General features: G+C 41.5%; 1 protein-coding gene across 1 annotated transcript in view; it reads right to left on the bottom strand.

Moving 5' to 3' along the window:
• Csmd1 (CUB and Sushi multiple domains 1) overlaps positions 1 to 20,455 on the bottom strand; it is a 1,205,306-nt gene that overhangs the window by 212,078 nt on the left and 972,773 nt on the right. The window contains exons 24-25 of the mRNA XM_027388213.2: positions 4,451 to 4,642; positions 3,430 to 3,556 (exon numbers count right to left, since the gene is read on the bottom strand). Of these exons, the coding sequence (XP_027244014.1) occupies positions 3,430 to 3,556; positions 4,451 to 4,642 (319 nt within the window). The remainder of the gene's footprint in view (positions 1 to 3,429; positions 3,557 to 4,450; positions 4,643 to 20,455) is intronic.

Here is a 20,455-nt window from a genome sequence, read left to right as displayed (position 1 = left end):
TGTCTGTCCCGTACATGTATTGGTGGTTCCCTAGACAAATACACCTCACTCAAGACTCCTATAACAAAAAGTAGATTGAAATGTTCTGAGCCCATCTGCTGCCTGACAGAAAGATACTTCAACCCAGACAGGTCAAGAGAGATCAAAGTCATTAATACAACTATTTTAATGGTTACATTAGGCACAGTATCCCCAATGTTGATAATGCACTGTCAGTAATGTTAATGCTGTGTAAGCTTATTAAGCATTTCCTTCAACTGTATCACCCAGAACAATTTCCTGCAGACAATCAATAACAGAAAACCAATCAAAGAGAGCTCTCTGAACTACTGTAAAAGGACAGTCAAGACTAAGACATGGTGCACTCATGTGGTGTCACAGAGTATACTCCTTGGTGTCCTTTACTTGTATTTCCATCTTGTCACCTTTATTGTATGAATCAGAGGCATGCTCAGCACTGAAGTACATGCAGTAACTCAGAGAAATCCTAACCCACAACTCTTTAAGAGGACCAAATGCACTACAGTGCCTTATTATTAGACTTTTAATTAAATTCAGACCAGGTAACTATAGCATAATGTTGCAGTTATAAACAAAATTTCCTGCAACCCTCCAGTGGAATTTAGAAGAATAATTGGGAACAGGAAAGTATGGAGGGAGGGACAGCCAACATATAATCTGTACTTGTAATACATCCAGTATAATATAGTACCATGTACAGGGGATATGCACCATGAAAAATGTTAAAAGTTACAATCTCTTTCAGAACAACTATCACCTGATAGGCTGATTGGCATCTTTACATATTCCCTCACCATTCTTGACAAAACACCATCCAAGAATGGTCTGGGATTCAAAGAAGGCCCAGCTACAACAATCTTAGAGAATGCAACTGCCCTTTTATAATTTCCATATGCAGCTGCTCATTAATATTTGCAGCATGAAAACTATCTCTATTTAACAGTCATAGCATGAATGCATGGAAATGCTTCCACCTATAGTAGGACAAACTGTGCAATTTGTGTTTGCTGGTAATTTTCAGGTAGAAAATGTAGGTTATATTGACTATGTCCCTAGTGAAATCATTAAGGCTTTCTAAACTCCCAGCAAATATTAAAACCAAAACCAAGGTCAGGTTATTTTTTGTAAGTGTAGTAAAATATAAAATAGTATAATGTGTACTTTTAGTTATTTTCCAAGCCACTACCATTTAAAAAAAAAGTCTATTTTCTGAAATCAGTTACTGCATCACAATTATAGGTAGGTGGGCTGACTATCAATTGAGTACTTATTTACAAATACTTATACTCTCTCTTAGCTTCTTAACTATTTAATTTCTTTGAATTAAAAAGATACACTGATAAATTTGAGAATGCTCACTGTAAGGGAGAATTATGGAAGAAGAATTTCTAGAATGGTACAGAGGTGTATAGGATCACGTCTAGACTGACAACTACTAAACGTCAAAGATAGATTACGATAGAGAAGCTGTGCATTTGTGGGCTAGGGAGAGAGTCAGTGATGCGTTGACATGCCAGCATGAGGACCTGGGCTTGATCCTCACAGCCCACAATAAAAGGCTGGAGATGTTGGCACACACTTATCTCAGGAATAGGGAGGCAGAGACAAGCAGTTTCCAGGGGTCCTCTAGCCAGCCAGCCTATCTCAATTGGAATTGGTGAGTGCTAGCCAGTGAGAGACACTGATTCAGAAAAACCAAACCAAAACAAATCAGCAAAGACAAGATAAGAACGGAGGTAAATGGCTCCTGGGAATGACACTAAAGTTGATGTGTCTGGCCTCTATACATGCATGTACCCCTTCCACCACACACACACACACACACACACACACACACAAATAAAAATACAGTAACAGTTATATATTTATTAATATTATATAACACACTTGTTGATTCCATCTCTCTTTTCTTATTGATATTTAATGGAGTCTTACATTGTCCTGCATGCTTGACCTAATATACCTGCTCTCATTCAGGGGGAGACATTGCCTTTTTTTCATCCAGGAAAAAGTAAAATTTGAGGTCCTTCAAGGAAACAGAAAATTCGGTTTACATGGAATCATTCACAAGGTGGGTCTACTCCTTAGAGACAGAGGAATGATTTCTATATCACTCTAGCTAGTCATTCACCAGTCACGGAATTAATATTTGCTTTTATGTCACTTAGTACATAAGTGACTTTATTGACTTTGCTCTTCTAAGTCTCCTAACACATCAATCATTTATCTTGATTAATGATGCATTGAAATTTAAGTGAACTATAAGGTGGTATGATAGCATTATTATTTGTTAGTATCTTGGAAATGAGCAGAATAATGGACTTCATAATAACATTTTTCTACATGTATTGAAGGTGTCTTGACATTTACCTCCCATCATCCACACGCACCCTTCCTCCACCATTCTGTAGTTCCCTTTCTATTGCCTAATAGTCTCCCTTCTACACTAGTTCTTCCCCCCACCTCTCTCTCTTCTCTCCTCTCTCTCTCTCTCTCCCTTTCCATCTCCTCCCCCCCTCTTCTTCCCTCTACCTCAGTTTTAAATTCTCTTTCTTCCTCCTCTTACACAATGAAGATCTAGTGTGAAATCAGTCAGCAGATTCTGACATGGATCTATGATCAAGAAGAACTTACATTACAATTTTCTTCTGTACTATGTGATGCTCTTGGGCAGACAACCTATCAGAACCTTAAAACTACTGCTCTTTGTGGGCTTAAGAAACTCACCTTGAACTCTTGATTACAACAGAAAGCTTTGGTTTAAATGTTTCCCTGTTTTCCTCAGTTTTTCACAATTTTATCTACTTTCTCCCAGGACTGCAGGTCAATTCTTGTCTGTCTGTTTGTATCCTGTTTCTCTTTCACTAACAGTGGGATAGATTGAGTTGATTTCTTCACACTGGAACCCTGGCTGGTCTCTGAGGTCTGCTCTGGCACATGGCTTACTGGCTAATGAAAAGCAAGCAGGAGACAGATTTTTTTTCCTTTCTTGCTGATAAGAATCCTCCATGACTCATTCTACAGGAACAGAACTCATTGAGGGCATCTGGCCTTCTCAGATCACCCATCTGAGGCTGAACACCTGAGGTTGGCCATGGACACTCAACCCAGTGAAGCCCATGCACTCATTAGACACAACACAGACAACCCACAGACTTAGCACTCAGTGTCCAGGGTATTGTGTTCACAGCAGAACTTGCTGACACACACAGGTCCTTCTCATTATAGACAGCTGGACATGCAAATACAAAAGCCATAGATAAGCACATGAAGAACAATTTAGATGTAGATGAACGTTTTCTTCTTGAGCTCACAGACTTTCATCAAACAGTCCATGTTACTACTGCTCTTGCAAGGGCACTGGACAGACCTCCCACTGTCAAATGACGGAGCGCACACATCAAGTACCTGATGGTCTTTCCAGGATCGGCCTCTATGGTCCAAGTGCAGTGGAGGTTGTTGTCATATGGTGCGGGGTAGCCAGGTGACAGAATGCGCCCTGATGTGGCTGCATGGATCAGACCTCCACATTCCGCTGCAAAAGACACAGGGAAGGAAGTCTACTCACAGGTCTGGACTTCTACCAGGTAGTTTTGCCTGGACTTCTATTTAGTTTTGCAAACAAACCCTAGTTATGTCTGTGTAAATTCATAAAAGAGGAATCAGTCACCTATTACAACTTCCCAAGCTAAACCTGCACTGGTAGCCAGCATCCCTAGAGCTATCACAGCTGATCATGCAAACATGAGCACTCTGGTGCCCTAGTTCTAGTGATAACCATTCCTGCAGCCAACACTCCCACTATCGGCTATCTGTTCTTCATCCCTAGCATGTGTACACACGTCTTTGGAACTACAGCAGAGGACTATCCTCCCTCCCAACCACAATGCTGCCAATTTGAGGAGTTTAGCTGGACCTATTCACAAAATATTATCAGAGGTGGGTTTGTTGAACGTGGCGCTGGGAGGGTGATGAACCTTACCTGAGTATCCAGTCTCCCCTCCCCCCAACCAGTTATGTACAATTTCACCCGAATTAATTATACATGGCCTCAGGAGGCCCCAGGGAAAGGCTAGAGTATGTAGGTGAGGAAGGACTGTAGATAGGTCTGCATAGCTCCAACTACAGGCAATGAGGGATTCATCATGCATTCTGGGTGTACACCTTTCAGTGTGTCTGCTTTAAGGCCACACACACTACTGCTCTCATTGACTATAAGAATTAACTGTGGTACAATTGAACTTGTTCAGATCTTAGGAAGGGTGGATAGTGCTGTGTCTCCCTTGGGGATGGAATCAGCCTATATACAAACACAATAACTGATCGGTGAGGCTCCTGCCCTGCTCCAAGAACAATTCCCATGCCACATGGATCATGAGCTCTTTGGCCTGGCTCATGACAGCAGTCTGACCCAGCTTTCCCAACTCACCCACACAGGAAGGCATAGGCTTGTCCCACACCCTCCGGTCCCCACTCAGGCAGGTCAGAGTACTGCTGCCATGCATTGCATAGCCGGGGTTGCAGCTGTAGAGAACCACAGTGTCCGTGAAGTGGCCATCATCTCGGATCCTGTAGCCATAGTTAGGGATGCCTGGATCTTCACATTTCACTAGGTCAAAACCTAGAGAGAGAGAGGGACAGGTGAGTCAACTCAAGAGAGAACACATCAGACTTTCAAATGGACACTTTGAAGTGTTGGAAGAAAAAGACACAGGTGTACTGTCACAGGAGGAAGGAATTGTGGGTCTTTAAGGTCTATCTGCAAATGGATTGTGTTGCTAAGAGAGTAAGTCACTCCTTTCGCTGTTCTCTGACACACACGGCTCTGTGTTTCCACCATCCATCCACACCTCTGGTCAGCAAGCCACTTGCTCCAGCTCAAAGTTCCTTATAGCAGTAAGCTCAGAGCCTCCACATCCAGTTCCTGTTCAGCTCAGACCTCCAGGAGGGAGGTGTGACAGTGCTGTCACAAGAGCACTGTGCTGGAAGCTCCCACTGAGAGCTCCTAGCAAGCTCAATCACAACACCCACTTCCTGGCAACCTCCCCACCTCCAAGATCCCAGACATCATGGGAGTTACAAAGCTGTTGTTAGGCTTGGGGAATTACTCAGTCCATTGCTTAATGACTGCAGTGGAAGCACAGAAGCAGGCAGAACACGAAGTTTCCCTGAAGCTGGATAGCCAGTCACTGAGCTCCAGGTTCAGTGACAGACCTTGTCTCAAAAAATTAGACGGGTTAGTTTTGGAAGACAGCCATCCTCAGCTACCCACCTCCACCTAAACACACACACACACACACACACAGATGAGAGAGAGAGAGAGAGAGAGAGAGAGAGAGAGAGAGAGAGAGGAGAGAGAGAGGATGGATGCATAACAAGTCACTCCTGCCCGCCCAAACTGGTCCTCAGGACATGCTGCCTGCCATAGTCCTGTAGCTGAGTCTTCAGCCATGTGAGAACCTCAGCAGCTCAGACTCCAGAATGAATCATGGAAACATCTTACCATGAGCCTTTACATGAGGAGAGGACAGAAATGAAGATGAAGATTTAGCTGCCGGGTTCTGAGGACTGCACATTGTTTTCATGGGAGGCAGTATTTTAGGGCTGACTATGGAGGCAGCCCTACACTAACATATTTCTCTGCAGATCACAATGCAAATTTCAGTGATTATAAGAAGCAGAGCTGGAAAGTCTTGGGGCCGTGAGGTCTGTTTGCTTCCATCCCTGCCTAGCATTTCCTTCCCAAATTAGATTAAATTTGAAAATGGATGTGTGACTTTCCACACTGTTTGCCTGTCAAGCTTACACACCTTTCGGGAGACTTGCATTTTCCATTGACAATCTGGCTTTACTCCAGCGAGCTTTAAATAAGCAAGACCCAGTCTTGCTACTCTGTAAATGGAAAGGAGAGAGGGGGCAGCTGGTCCTTTCCTGGTCTGCACCACAGCCTCCTTTTGCAAAGTTCCCTGCTCTGCAGTAGCAGACTTCACTGACCCCGAAATCATCATTACAGAAATGTTGCTCTATTTCCACACTCTGACCATTCAAAAAACAAATGAGCTAGAATGCAAGAGCAGAAGCACCTGTCATGTTGGTGCAAAAAGGGACAATCTGAATTGCCACAGCTCAGGGTAGGAATGTGGAAAGGGTCTCCACTGCATGCAGTTTGGGGGTTGTACAATTACACCATCTCAGTAAAATACTGAGCCATGTACAACATGTCAGCAAGTCCTCCAGGTGCTGCATAGGGTCTGATTGATGGTCAAAGCCTGGATTGTTCTGATGCTGTTTCAGCTGGCTTTGGAATTTGGAAGGGATGTCAACTGAACTGTGCTTCAGAATGTAATTCTGCCCAGGCCTGGGGACAACAGGGGCAGAATGACCAGCTAGGTTTCAGTAATCTCACACCTAGAGGAAGGTTCCATTGGTGAAAGCAAACATTATACCTAAAAATCCCATTGTCTTAAACTGGGTGTGCTTGGTAGCACCCAAGGGGAGCATACACTTGGGAATTGGTTAAACAGACAAGGTCTAGGTAGACAATCATTAACAATATGAAGACAAGGTTGAGCCTTATTGTCAGTACTATTGTGTCAGGACCCAAAATTAACAACAGTATCCAGTTAATGTGACATTCTTCACACACAATAGGCCACCCAGGTCTTGTCATGGAGGGACCCCTCAGAGATTCTTTCCACACTCCACCCCTGAGACAGCCAGGCCCTACAGAGTCTCTGAAGTTCACCCCACTATCATCCAAAAGTCCATCTGCTGACAGTTTCTGGAGTCTGGATATTGAAAGTTCATAAAAATGCCACAGGTGGATCCATGTTCAGGATGTGCAGAGGTCATAAGTCCTCAGTGGGATTGCTACAGCAGGCTCTTGTGACCTCAGTGTTTGATCGGCTTTTTAAACTGTACACCTGCTTGGCATCTTTAAAAATAGCCTATCTGGTGTAATGGTATCGATCACAGTTGGAGTAGGGCAAAATTTCCTGTTCCACTAATGCATGTCAGGTAATTGTGCACACACAAATGCACACACACACACACACACACACACACACACACACACACACACACACACATTCACACACAGAGATATAAGCAAACATGCACATACCAACTTAGGGGGAAGATAAGAAGTTACATTTACAAATGGTCCCAGTGGCCGTAGAGTTTCACAATGAATCATGGCTTCTGTGTAGACAGGACACAGTCCCAGAAAACTTTATTTTGTGTGGATGTGTACTTGCATTTATGAAGCAAGAGCAGCCAGGCTCTTGGGAGCCCAGTGAATGGTTCTGGTAGGGCATAACCAACACTGCACAGATAGTCCACAGATATGAGTGCTTCCACTACTACTCAGAACATGTTTCCCTTATGCTGAACAAGCATGCCCTCCATAGAATCAAATCTTCTAGGTCTACAAAGATTGCTATTCCACAATTATCTTAGAAGAACATTTTCTTCTCTCCTAATGGCTTAAAGCTTTTATTTGAAACAAGGAAAAACCATTAAAAAATAACAAAAAATGAGATAATAACACAAAACAGTGAAAATGTCGGCTGAATTTGATGTGGAGGAAGGTTTTAGAGAATTATGTTTATTGCTTTTTCTATCACTCAGTCTGGGAGTTTGTTTGTATCACATGTCAGGCCAGGCAGGGAAGCTGGTTATTGATATGGGAGACAGTCAGTCTTCTTAGGCCGTGTATTATTTCTTCCTGTCCTTTTATTATTTCTTCAAAAGGTCGCATGAAATCTGTTGTCTTGTAAAAGTCCTGCACTCAATTTTGCACACCTGTAGGATTACCCAGTGTCTTCTGTGAAAATTCCCTTCCTCCTTGGAAGGAGAGGGAGTATTGGGCAATTTCAGAACTCATTTTGCCCAACTGTCAGTCCTACCAAAGAGAGTTTTGTCCTCCCAAATTTCTACTGGCTTGCTAATTCACACAGTTAAGCAGAAATAAGAGACTTTTACACCTGGGGGATGCATAGAACATGACTGGTCAATATGTTGGTGATATGAGAGGAAGGTATTTAGCCTCTCAAATCTAAGTCTGCAAATGTCACTTGTACCATGATGGAGCTTACTCACATGCCATGAAACAAGGTACTGCTTGTATAGGCACTTGGGGTTTGACTAGAGCCTGCCTAAGTCTGGAGCCTTGGAGCCACAATGTTCTAGCTGTCCCTGCAGACAGCAAGAGCCCTGACTCTGCTTCTTTAGGTCTCCAGGAATGCAGGTCTACTATGGTGCAGGAAGATCAATACCCACCATCTGCAGCTAGAATAATTCAACACTACTTTGAAATATTGATAAAGGCATTGAGTTTATCTGTAACTTCAGAGGTCAGAGATGATGCTATATCTTTCTATGGTTACATCGTCATTGTTTTAGGGGAATATTTTTTACTACAGGTTATTTTCTTAATTTAAGTTACTAGAAGAGATTTTATCTGAATCTATAAAAATATTTCTCTAAAGAGACATCTCCAATATAACGTGAAACTAAAAAAAGATTTCTAAATGATTTGTCTGAAGTCCACTAAGCAGTAATAGCTAAAAAATGCAGGCAAGTAACTTCTCCTATGGTGAAGCCACAAGGCTGCCAGAATCAGTGTGAATACTGCCTGTGTGTTTTTTTTATCGCACAGAAACTTTGATAAATAAATCAAATTATTTGTGTCCAAACATTATGAGGAGCTATAGTCTAATCCTGAATATTTAGTCATTTTTCTTCTATCTGTCTTCTAGAGATTTCCTCATAAGCCATCAGCACAGCAAGGATGATAGGGACAGATGTTCTAGTCAAAACAAGATCCAAACATCAAGTAGATTAAAATTACTCCCCAAAATCTTTTGCAATAATCACCCATTTTGATATTCTTTACACCATCTCCTTTCTAAGAAAAGTCTTTCCTCCTACATCTCTCCCAAGTCTAATGAGGACTTACTGATAGAATAGACTGAATTTCCTTTGTCTAATGTTCTAACTAAAGCTCCACTCTACATGTATCTCACTGTTCAGTGAGGACTAGGAGTTGGACGTCATTAGCTCTGACTACTGTGCCCTGGAGAATGTGCCTTTCTACTCAGTGAGCTACAGAAGCAGGTTACAGGAGGCACCTAGTGACTATGGGTCCCTAGTGACTTCTCCTGTAAACAACTGAAACCATCAGGCACTTGAGGTAAGCCCACACCACAGTTATACAGAAGGCATTTCAACACCGACAAGGCTCTTGCTTCGGCAAAGCAATCATTTTCTTAGTAATGTATGAAAACCTTCCAGCTCTAAAATATGGACAATGATTTCACACGTCTGATTAAGAAAGGAGAAGTATACTGAAAAAATATCTAAATATCCTTTTGTTAACTATTTGCAGTTGTATGAAAAAATATAGAGATTACTATGGAGTCACTTGCTTAAACTAATTTCTGTGACTTACTTTACAAGTGGAGTTAATTAATATTGAACTTCTTGAAATGGTTAATTGACCTGTGTTTTAAAAGACAGCTCATGTTCAAGAATAAAACTCTCTAAGTGCAGTGTTTGCATTTAGTTTGAGAACACTGAGCTATAAATCTGTGTCATTCCTTGGTCATGGCTACCATTGGCTTCCAGTGATTTATTAGGTGAGGTAATTTTTCACTGATTATTTTCATTTTCCCCATATATTGTTTTTCCTACATGATAACTTTTAACATCACTCTTATTATTTTGTGATGTGAGAGGCCTTGTGTCAAGATAGTATAAATTTTCAGTAAAGTAACAGCAGTGGGCATGATGTTGATGATACTCAAATAAAAAATGTGAGTTTCTGAGCTCCAAGGAGAAACAGGAAAGCCAGAAAGTCTAGACTGGAATGGAGATAATGAAACTGCCTCCTGATATCCCTAAAACTAGCCAATGAATTTTGTCAAACAACTCATGACTGTACAATGAAGATACACTAATGGACTTCTAGATGAGAGGATAAAGCAAGAGAATGACATACAGGGACCTTTCAAGTTCATCCTGAGATGTTACACCATTCTAAATCTGCAGTCTAAAACCAAGACAAAGCTTCATTCTGGTTGCCTCTGCTCTAGTGAGAGGAGCCAAGAACTGGGGGCAGCATCCACTCTGAAGAGGAATTCAATTCTTCACTCTCTCATTCTCATGATGCATTCCTACTTTCTGTGTTTTAGGGTATGGTACAAAATGGAGCAGGGATAAGTTAGGAAGAGCAACAGAGTGAAGTGATAGCACAACTGTGGCCATTATCCTCATCTACACAGTACACTTTAGACCTCAGCCACAAACCTTCCTTTACTTTCTAAGACACTGTTATCAACTTTGAGCAATGAATGCTGTTGGACTCAGAATAGAAGAAAGAGATCTCACCTCCTACTCAGTAGCCAAGAAAATAAATACTGGTAAAGCGTTTTGCTGAATGGTGGGGGAGGGGAAGGGGTGTGGAAGTACAGAAAGGTGTCTAGCCGCTGGTAGGAATAGATCACACTAAGAAGAAGAAAGCCATTTGGAAGTTCTAGAAGGAGGCAAAGTACCTTCCCAAGTTCTCAAACCACAGTGAAAACATACTGGAAAGAGGATTCTTTCCTCAGAGATGGCAGAGGAAGAATGTGGTACCCAGAGAAGAACAAATGATATGCAGCCCAGCCATGATCTCTGCATCTGCTAAAACTCCCTGTCAAAGATGTGGTTTTCTGAGGGGTGGGACTGACGAGGAGAGAGGTTGGGAAATACAAAATGAACTGACCTCACTCTAATATGTCACTAACCCTGCTCAGGCTGTTACAGAGATGAGATGCCAGGAGTGACCACACACACACACACACACACACACACACACACACACAAGATCTACAGGGATGCTGATGCTGGGAGTGACACATACAACAGACCCACCATTTAAGAGTTCATCTGTCATAATGTGGAAAGGTTTGGAGTGAGAACAGATAGGTAGATAGTAACTGAAAAGTTAGCAACATGAGGGTTTAGAGGGTGAGTGATTGGGGTGAGCACATGTTAACTAATGTGGATGAGAGAGACAGAGATCAGAGCTGACAAAATACAGGAGGTCTGCAATGAGGACCAGAAAGGGACAGAGATATCCATGTTGGGCTGAAACTCAGCCCACCACTGAGTCAGAGATCAGCCACCCTTACCAAGGCTTCCCTAGGGGTCCAGGAAAGCAAAGACCCTCTCACTGATAATAACTATGAGCTAATTTTAGTAAACCTGTTTCAGAGATTACTCACACATAGAACAAGACACTCTGGGTCCTCTTAAATTCCAGTGGGAAAATCACACTCATGAGTGAGGGTAGATTGTGACAGCTACCAAGAGCACATTAACACATACACTTGCACTTATGCAACATCCAGACCAGGGTACTTTGTGCTCAGTGATGCTCACATGCAGCTTTAGACATATATAGAGCACATTCTCTATTCCTGACATTTATGCTGAAGAACGACACATGCTGGAGAGAAAAAAATCTTTGTTCATTAAGAGCTTGTGGTCTGTTCTGGCTAAGAATCAACATGTAACAGTTAACATGTTGTATGTTAGCAGAATATCATTTGCTCACTCAACACACACTAAACAAATAACATCTCCACACCATATTTCAATTCACAGCCCCTGTCACAGCTTCCAGGGCTCAGCCCAAGGAGAGGTGTAACAGACGCATCAGTGGATGTATGCCTAAGGAAGACAGAGGTCATCTGTGTGTTGGTGGCCACCAGCAAAGGAAGTCACATGCCCAGTTGCATGTGCAATTTTATTTTGTGTTATCTCTGCTGGACCTTCCCCATTATATGTGCACACTGTTCATTTTCAACTCTGTGAATTAAAGGGAAGGGCACATATGGCAAGATGAGACACAGGTCATTTTGAGCTTCTATGTTGACCATCCCAGAGACCTTGCAAGTTTAAGCATCACGTGGAAGCAGCTTAATGTTATGTGGCACTAATGGTTTTCTAACATTTTTTCTTAATGTGCCCATACAATACAGTATTATTTTACACACTTTAATTTTAATTAAAAATGTTGAAACAAATACTGATACTCTAATGTAAAAGTGTAACATCATTATTATTCTTCAAATACATATTTAACTAAGGTATCTGACTGATGGTGAAACTATTGATACTAATCGCATGTAGTAACTTGCCTGTTCACTCACATTTCCTTTTTCTTGAAGAAGTGTGTCTATGAGTGTAATCACTCTTCTTGTGTGTTTCTGTGTGCACATGTGTTCGTCTGTGTGTATACTCATGTGCATGTAGAAGCCAGACATAGATGGATGTTAGGGGCTTTTCCCATCACTCTCCACCGTATATTTTGAGACACATTCTCCCACTCATCCTACAGCCTACCACTGTAGCCTTACAGCTTTCCCACGCCAGCCAAGGAATCCACCTGTCTTTGCTTCCTCAGCACTTTTCAGGAACACCTTGCCCAGGGCATGTTTTCAATGTGGGTTCTGGGTACCAAACCCAGGTCCTTTCTCATGTTTGCACAGTAAGCAATTTACTGCTGGAGTTATCTCCCTAAGCCAACATAAAATCTTAATGTAATACTTTACTGATAGAATACAGTAATGGAGGGCAAACCCTAAAGAGACAGAGAGCAAGGAGAGATACAGTTAGAGACCAAAAGCACAGACATGATTTCTCTATTCATCCAGCTGAGGACATATGTCTAAAGTAAGTAATCTTTGTTGTACTCATTGCTAACTGAGACCGTGCCAATTTGGACAGACATAAAGCACATTCTCTATTCCTGACATTTATGCTGAAGAAGAACATTAGAAGCTGAAGAGACAAAAATATTATTGTTCATTAGGAGTTTGTGGTCCATAGTGGCTGAAAACCAACATGTAACAGTTATTATGTTGCATGTTAGCAGGGGACCATTTGTTCACTCAACACACACTGAACACATAGTATCTTTGCTGGATACCAGGCCCCTGTCCCAGCTTCCAGGGCTTATCCTAAGGAGAGGTCACAAATCCATCAGCCAATGCATGCCTAAGGAGGAAACGAGGCATCCATGTGGTGGTGGCCAACAGCAAAGGAGGTCACATGCCGAGTTGCATGGCTCCTTCCTTGAGGGTCGGTGCCAACAGGAGAGGAACACAAGATAGCCCATGTATAGGCAGCCACTCTCTGAGTGTATGGCTGCTTCTAAATGAGCCACCTGTGCTACCCCAGGGACAAGCTGCTGATGAGAAGCCACACAGGTGAGCCCGAGGGTACACTTCCTTTAGTTTCACAAGTGTACACACAAACAAAAGTTCATGCAAACATTTATACATATGACTACCCAGGAGCAGTACAGCTGTGAACTCAGCTGACAGTATTCCATATTTCATAGCATAGAACATTAATCTCTAGGACATATTACAGGACAAACTATTGGTTCACACACAATCCAAAAAGTAACTTCCTTCTTCAAGGATCAATTTTTCTTTTCTTCAAATTTTGTTTGGTTTGTTTGGCCTAGGAATAATATGTCCAATGAATACATAATTCAAAGTAATATTTTTTGTTTTACACTCTGAAATTCCACAATTTCTTAAAACACTTAGACTATTTCAAGCATCTGGCTGGCTGGCATGAGAATCTATGTAAACTGCAAAGTCCTTATGGGCAAACATAAGTAAAAATGTATAAGATAAAAATAGTTTTATATAATTCTCAAATAAATATTCATTTTACAAAGTGAGATAAAATTAAAGATAGATTGAACATGGATTTAAAACCTGGGAATGTCAGCACAAATGAAGCCAACATGCAGGGGAAGAGAGCAGCAGAAGACAACCAACACAAACCAAATGCCAAAATGAAGTGTGTATAATTGATAATGTCACTTTAAGACTTCAAATTCCCAACATAAACTTGTAGCAGTATTTCTAAGAATCATCACTGTTTCTGTGAAGTTGAATTACAGTTATTTTTAAAGGTGGGAATAACCTCAACGTGAAATCTCTTAAATGCAAATATTGGTGGGACAATTAGGGGAGCATTCAAATATATATATTTCTCTTAGAATTATAGTTTCTCAGCATTCAACTTCAATTCCCATTGTATAAAACCCAATAATACATACATTCATACCTATTTGATTTTTCATGATAATATCCAAATCGGTGCCTCTAAAATTACTGTCTGTAAGTTCTAGTTAATATATTCTTTTTACCCACTTTGCCTTGGGAGCCTGAGGAGTTGGTGGGGCCTGACCTGGGAGCTTATTTAGGAACATGATCCTGCGCATGGCCCTCACTTGACAAGGACTTTCCTGTCCATGACATTATACATGCTCAGTGCCATGTGAGACTGAAGGCAGTTACCCTCAACGTAATCTGATGTGAACTTGAGCTCATAAGACTTCAGTGCAGAGTGCTAAGACTCCTACAGTCAAGTTAAATGCTCAAAGTCTATGGACCTTCAGGCTCAGAGGGGCAGTGTGAAGCTGGGGGATTCCTAAGGAAAGAGATTTCATATCTTCTAAGGGATTCTAATCCAAATACTGGGAATAGGGAGGGGAGGAGGACAGGGCAGGGGAGGTCCAAGCCCTTCAGCCTTCCTGTGTAAGCCCTGGAGAGACAGCCTGCCAGAGGCCTCATTCCATGAGGCTCCCAAAGGCCCTGGTGTTTGGGGAAGACATCCTGCCACACTTCTGAAGTCTGGACAGTAGCTCTCCTCACTTCCTAAGGCAGAACCACATGTTTTTAATCACTTGACATCATGTCAAGGACTTACGGTTGTCAGCCATAAGATAACTGTGAGATTTCTGTTTTTCCAGAACCAGTTCAACCTTGGGTTGGGCAATGTAACCAGCACATCCCATGTCAAGTTTCCCCATCTTGCCCACCCCTTATTCCCCCATGCCTCTGAGGGCAGTTCCTGGCACAGCTTCTGGCAAAGGTTAGGATGCCTTGGCTGTACACCCTCTATGCATATTTTCCCTCTCAGTCTATAACTGTCCTAGAAGAAACCAAGCATTCAGGGAGTGTGTCTGAGTGTGAAGAGGATCAGTCCACCAGGAGAAAGAGGAGACAGCAACTTTATGGGATGTTCCTGGGAGTCAGAGAACGAGGGTATGGAGGAGAAAGAGGGACTGGGCAGCTAAGCCTTGCCTGGCGGTGCTCTGGCCTGAGCCCTGGTCTCCCAGGACCTGATCTGTCTTTTTTCTTGGGGTTAAATGTCACTGGTAGATAGAAAGTTTTTAAGGAGGAATAAAGGCTTCATGAAAATGCCTTGAGCTCTCCATAAATGAACTATCCATAAATATATTGTATAACCAATAATACTTGAATTTATTGCTGCTATGCTATATTTTTCTCAAACTAATAGATACAATGGCATGGTTGTTCCCCATGTGGGAATGTGTCTTCTCAAGCACACAGTGAAATCACCAATCACTAAGAAGTGTCAACTGAAAGCACTTCAGCTTAAGCACTGCTGACATAGCCCAGTGGAGGAAGCTACATTCGGGTCCTCAAGACCCACATCTAACTCTTCAAAGAACTGCTGAGTGACTGACAGCTGTCAGTCTGACTGCAACTACTGAGTGCCAGGCAGCCATCTCTGTGGCTTCTTAAGTGACCAGTGAACAGCCACTTGCTCAATGGCTGATGCTCCATATTGTCTTGATGGGCTCAGTGCAAACTCTCAACACAAAGTCAGGATAAATTTCACAACACAAAACCCCACAAGTAGAACAAAACTATGCTATTTCATCTTGTCTTTGAAGTCACTCTTCTGTCATGTGAGATCAGCCATTGCAGGCTTGCATGCATGCTCCCTGGAGTATGTACCCCGGGTGCTTTGGAAGCTCCTCCTGGTCTGCCTGTAAGCTGGAGCCAAGAACAAACAGAGTCTCCAGTTTAAACTTCCAGTGATCTGCCCATTCAAGAAACCCCAGAATCTGGCTTTCTGTCCTAGTGGGTCAAAAAGTGGCTCACTACTGTCCAAGTCAGGTTGTTCCCTAAAATGGAATACACTCTTTTTGGAGCTTCTTACATTGCCCCTTGCTACCTTCCAAGCACTGAGTATACTTTGGAATTGCTTATGAATCATGCCACAAACACAAGGGCCAGCGTTAGATTTTATTCTTTGATTTCCCATTCATACTGTCTGTTATTCCATGTAGGAGGCTGCCTTCCTGAAAGCAGGTTCAGGGTCACTTTAAATTAGCTACACAATCCTGACCCTTAATGCATAAACCATGACATATGTGTATGTCACCACACTTAATGGGTGTTCATCCTAATCTAGACAATGTGTTTACAATGGCCATTGACTAAACTAAAATAACAACATTCTAGTGATTTCCAAGTTTAATGAAATATACACTCCACTGCTTGTCCACATAAAGCAACTAGCAAACAGGCTTTCAAAATTAAGAAGATAAATTTGTGCCCTGCAAATTTTAATACTTCCTAATTTCCTCAAGAAATTGGAAGGATTTAAAAATAGCATTCAATCAGAAATATGCAGCCGTGAATTTCAAAATGAGTTTAATAATAATAATTCATGCGGATAGAATAGAAGCTGGAAAGTTTCCCATTTCTACACAAATTGAGCTTTCAAAGTGGGAATCCCATTGGCCCCTGGCTGTCCGCATATAGAGATGCTCAGCGCATGCACATATTAAGACAGATACAAACATAGATTGTTTTACATCACATAATTTTCAGCACAGACATCTTCATTAGAAACACAAAGTGGTTTGATTTTGGTCATAGTAAATCTAGTTGGAGGATGGAATGTGAACTGAAAGTGAATACTCTGGTATGTGAGCACCAATGACCTGGGTAGCAGGGTAGTGGAGCAACAGAAGCAAAGAATCCTCTCTTGCTCTTTTGTTTCTAGGCTTTGTTTTGAGATTTGTTCCCCTCTTGCAGACCAGGCTACCCTGGAACTGGCCCTCCTTCTGCTTCACCCATTCTGTCCTAGGGATTATAGGCATGAATAACCATCCAAACTGCCTGCATGTCTTGATGAACAACTTTCTTATTTCTGTCTTCTGGATGTGTCATTCATTTAAAAATCAGTGAATTATCCATACATCAATGATTATCCATACAAGTCAACAAGGAATAACCATCTCAAAATGAGCGATTTCCAACTATTACCTTCAATTACTTTATTATCTAAGAGGACAGATGAATAATCTCTTACCCTAAACAGGCCTGATCCATACTGACCTTACTTCAAACTGAAGTTCATGGTTGTCAGTGGAGATTCTAGGAAGGACAATGACTCTCAGTACATAGATGAGCACTACAGATATTTTACTTTTCCAACTCATGGTTCATTGGTCAAGATGCATAATGTACTGTACTGGGTTCTAGTGAGTTAATCAAAGCAGAAGGAATACTATGGAGTTCTGGCCTCCAAGTATAGCACATTGCCAGGGTACTAAGCCTTGTGGCCATGGAGTTCCCAGAAGGGAGCCAGGTGGGCTACTCAGGGTCAGAACAAGACCATCTCTACTTCATTCAAGGGCTTAAATCAACCATAGCAGCATTTTTTCTATGCAAACTTTTACAAAAACACTGCTGTATTTCTGATAAAGGGCAGGGTTTCTGACCAACTTGATGGCCAAATCCTGACTTAGGAAGCTGATTCTTTACTGATGTCCCCATTTTCCTGTGGAGGTTAAAGGTCAGAAATCTCCTCAGTCAGTTGTAATACAAACCTCAGGACCATGGTATGTTCCTTCCTAGTCTTGTTTACCATTGCCCACCACTGAGTCCTACAAATTAAGGGTCTTTTAAAAATGACATGCATATCCCCCTCTAGCCCATGCTCTTTTGCTGTTCCTTCTGGAATAGGTTATAAAATTGCCAGAGAATGACTTCTGACTTCCTCATTTCCTAGAATCTTTACATGGCAAGATTAAATGCTTTAACTGTATGACACAGTGTGTCAAATTTATCTAATAATAAAACCTCATCTCTCTTATTTTTTTGAGAATTTCATATATAAGCACTATATTTACAGCATTCCCCTATCTTGTCTTCTTCAAACTCTTCTTTGGTTCTCCCAACTCCGGGGTTAGATAACCTATCAAGGTTCTCATCTATGGAGAGTACTGACTCTGCTTCTCTGGGCAGCTGTTAATTGCCTGCGGTTCTTCATCTAGGTGTGGGTCTTATGGGATTTAAGCCATGTGCATTTGCAGGTGGTGTTATTACTTAGGTCTTGTTTGGGGATCTTATTGTTGAGATTTCCCGGGTGCAGCTCCCTGTCATATAGAGAAGACACTACCTCACAGCAGACTACTTGACCTTTCACTCTTCCTGCCCTCTCTCCCTCAATGTTTCTGAGTCTTAAGTGTAGCAGTTGTATTGTAGGAGTATTGGTTTGGGTTGGACACCCCAGGGTCATCTGTTTTCCATATTATGTTCAGTTATGGATTTCTATGAAGGTCTATATCTACTGTAAGAAATCATTCATTTTATCAGGGGTGAGAGCTACGCATACTCTAAACACATATCCATTTCTGCTTTTCAAATAAACAAACATTGACCAGGACTAAGAACTGGGGCCTAAAACCCAGCTGCTCCTTCTTTTACACTGTTTGCTTAAGTGTTTTGTGACACAGCACCAGAAGAGAGAGGAGGGTGATATTCTTGATCTCTTTTAGCACTGAAATACTCTTTGCTTATTTCTAGAAGAAAAATCAGTACTGGCAAGTGACAGTCCAAGCAGCTGGCCACACCCACATCTGGTTTCTGTGTATCCACATATACGTCCTCCTCCTATACCTGGCCCCTGAGACAGTCTCAGGAAACAAGTTTGATTCTTTGCATTCACCGTTAGACTTGGTTAATTTTACAACTCCAGATTCTTGGCTTGCTTCATGCTCCATGTTTCTCAGTGATTTAATATCTATTTCATGGTCCCTCAGTCTAAAATTCCCACACTGGATTCTATTGGAAGGTTTGGATTCAGAATTGTGCTTTCAGCAATGTTTATTTAATAACAAAAAAGCATCTGCAATATTGCTACAATTCACATATCCATCAAATGTCCTTATGCCAAAGCATGTGAAGCAGAAAAATAATAATTTTGAATTTGAATGAATTTTAATAAATAAATAAAATGTGTATTTATAAATAAAATGAGATATAATAAAAATATTTAAAAGACATTATAAAGAATGATTTAACATAGGTAAGAAAAGCAGTCTCTGTCAACCCATGACCTAGGGCTGCTTCCTTCCTGACAAGGGGTCCAGGTGCATGAGACTTGTTCTGATCCTGGATGACCCTGTAAAAGTGTAGTATATTGATGACAGATGAAGACAGTAATTGTTGCTCTTTATTTTCCCCAAGAAGAGGGGGAAAATTGTATCATCACTGCCCCCATAAAATTTGACATTTTATACTGTTTGATGACATCATCTATTGGTCTTTGTTTTATTACTCCCTTAACTCACAAGCTTCAACTGTAATCTGTGTCATGAAACTCTTTAAGTCCTTTCTCTGGGTCCTCATGGCTTCCTCCAAATCCTGCTGGACAACAACACATACACAAGCTCTGAATGATGGAATCATAGTAAAAGCATTTCCAGTTGAGAAAAATAACAAATTGTCTTTGTAAGGGGAGAAAACACAACCCAAAGAAAATCTATCTGAGGAATTATACAAAAGACCACAAAATTCTGGTCCTGAGCTAATCCCAGGCAGTAGGGTAGATGTGGTTTTGCAGGTCATCTGTAATCCCAAGTTCTGATCTTGACAATTGTATATTAGCCCAGAGTCCAACATCTAAAGATCTCCCTGGGAATTGTTTTACAAGACAGTAAAGTCTCCTAGTTTACCTTTGTCCTGATGTAGGTATTAGGAAGTTATCAGAGTATCTGACATATCCAATTAAAAGGTAGCAGTTGGAGCTGTATGCCCACCTCTACCTACTGTTTACCCTTTGAACCTGAGTTAATCAGACAGGCATCATCTCTGTCATTTCCTTCCTTAACTGGAGGAATAACAATATCCATATCCTTCCCTCTGAGAAGGGAACAGATATTTACATACTATTTGCACTTCAGCCTTACCCCGAAACAGGCAGAAGTAGCATGGACTTCAAGTTCAAGGAGAAGCACAGCCATAGACACAGGCCAGTATTTTCTCAGGAAAGTTATCAGATTTGGGTATGATTATTTTTAATGGCATCCTACAATTTATCTAAAACAGTACTATGAGAATGAGATATTTAATGCAAGCCACAGATTGTATGGTCAGATGGGGTCTTGTCTCATATATAGGACGGAAGTCTCAAGGGTAGAGATACCTCACATCTTTGTAAAATATATATTGTGTTTCACAATAAATTTTGGAGTCTCTTACAGTTTCTTTCAGCAGCCTGTGTCTCTAGTGTATTTGAATTGCCACTGTGACATTTC

This window comes from Cricetulus griseus (genome assembly GCF_003668045.3).
Source record: "Cricetulus griseus strain 17A/GY chromosome 1 unlocalized genomic scaffold, alternate assembly CriGri-PICRH-1.0 chr1_1, whole genome shotgun sequence".
NCBI classification, from domain to species: Eukaryota; Metazoa; Chordata; class Mammalia; order Rodentia; family Cricetidae; genus Cricetulus; species Cricetulus griseus.
The sequence above is the reverse complement of the archived record's forward strand: the minus strand, read 5'-3'. Positions and strand labels throughout refer to the sequence as shown.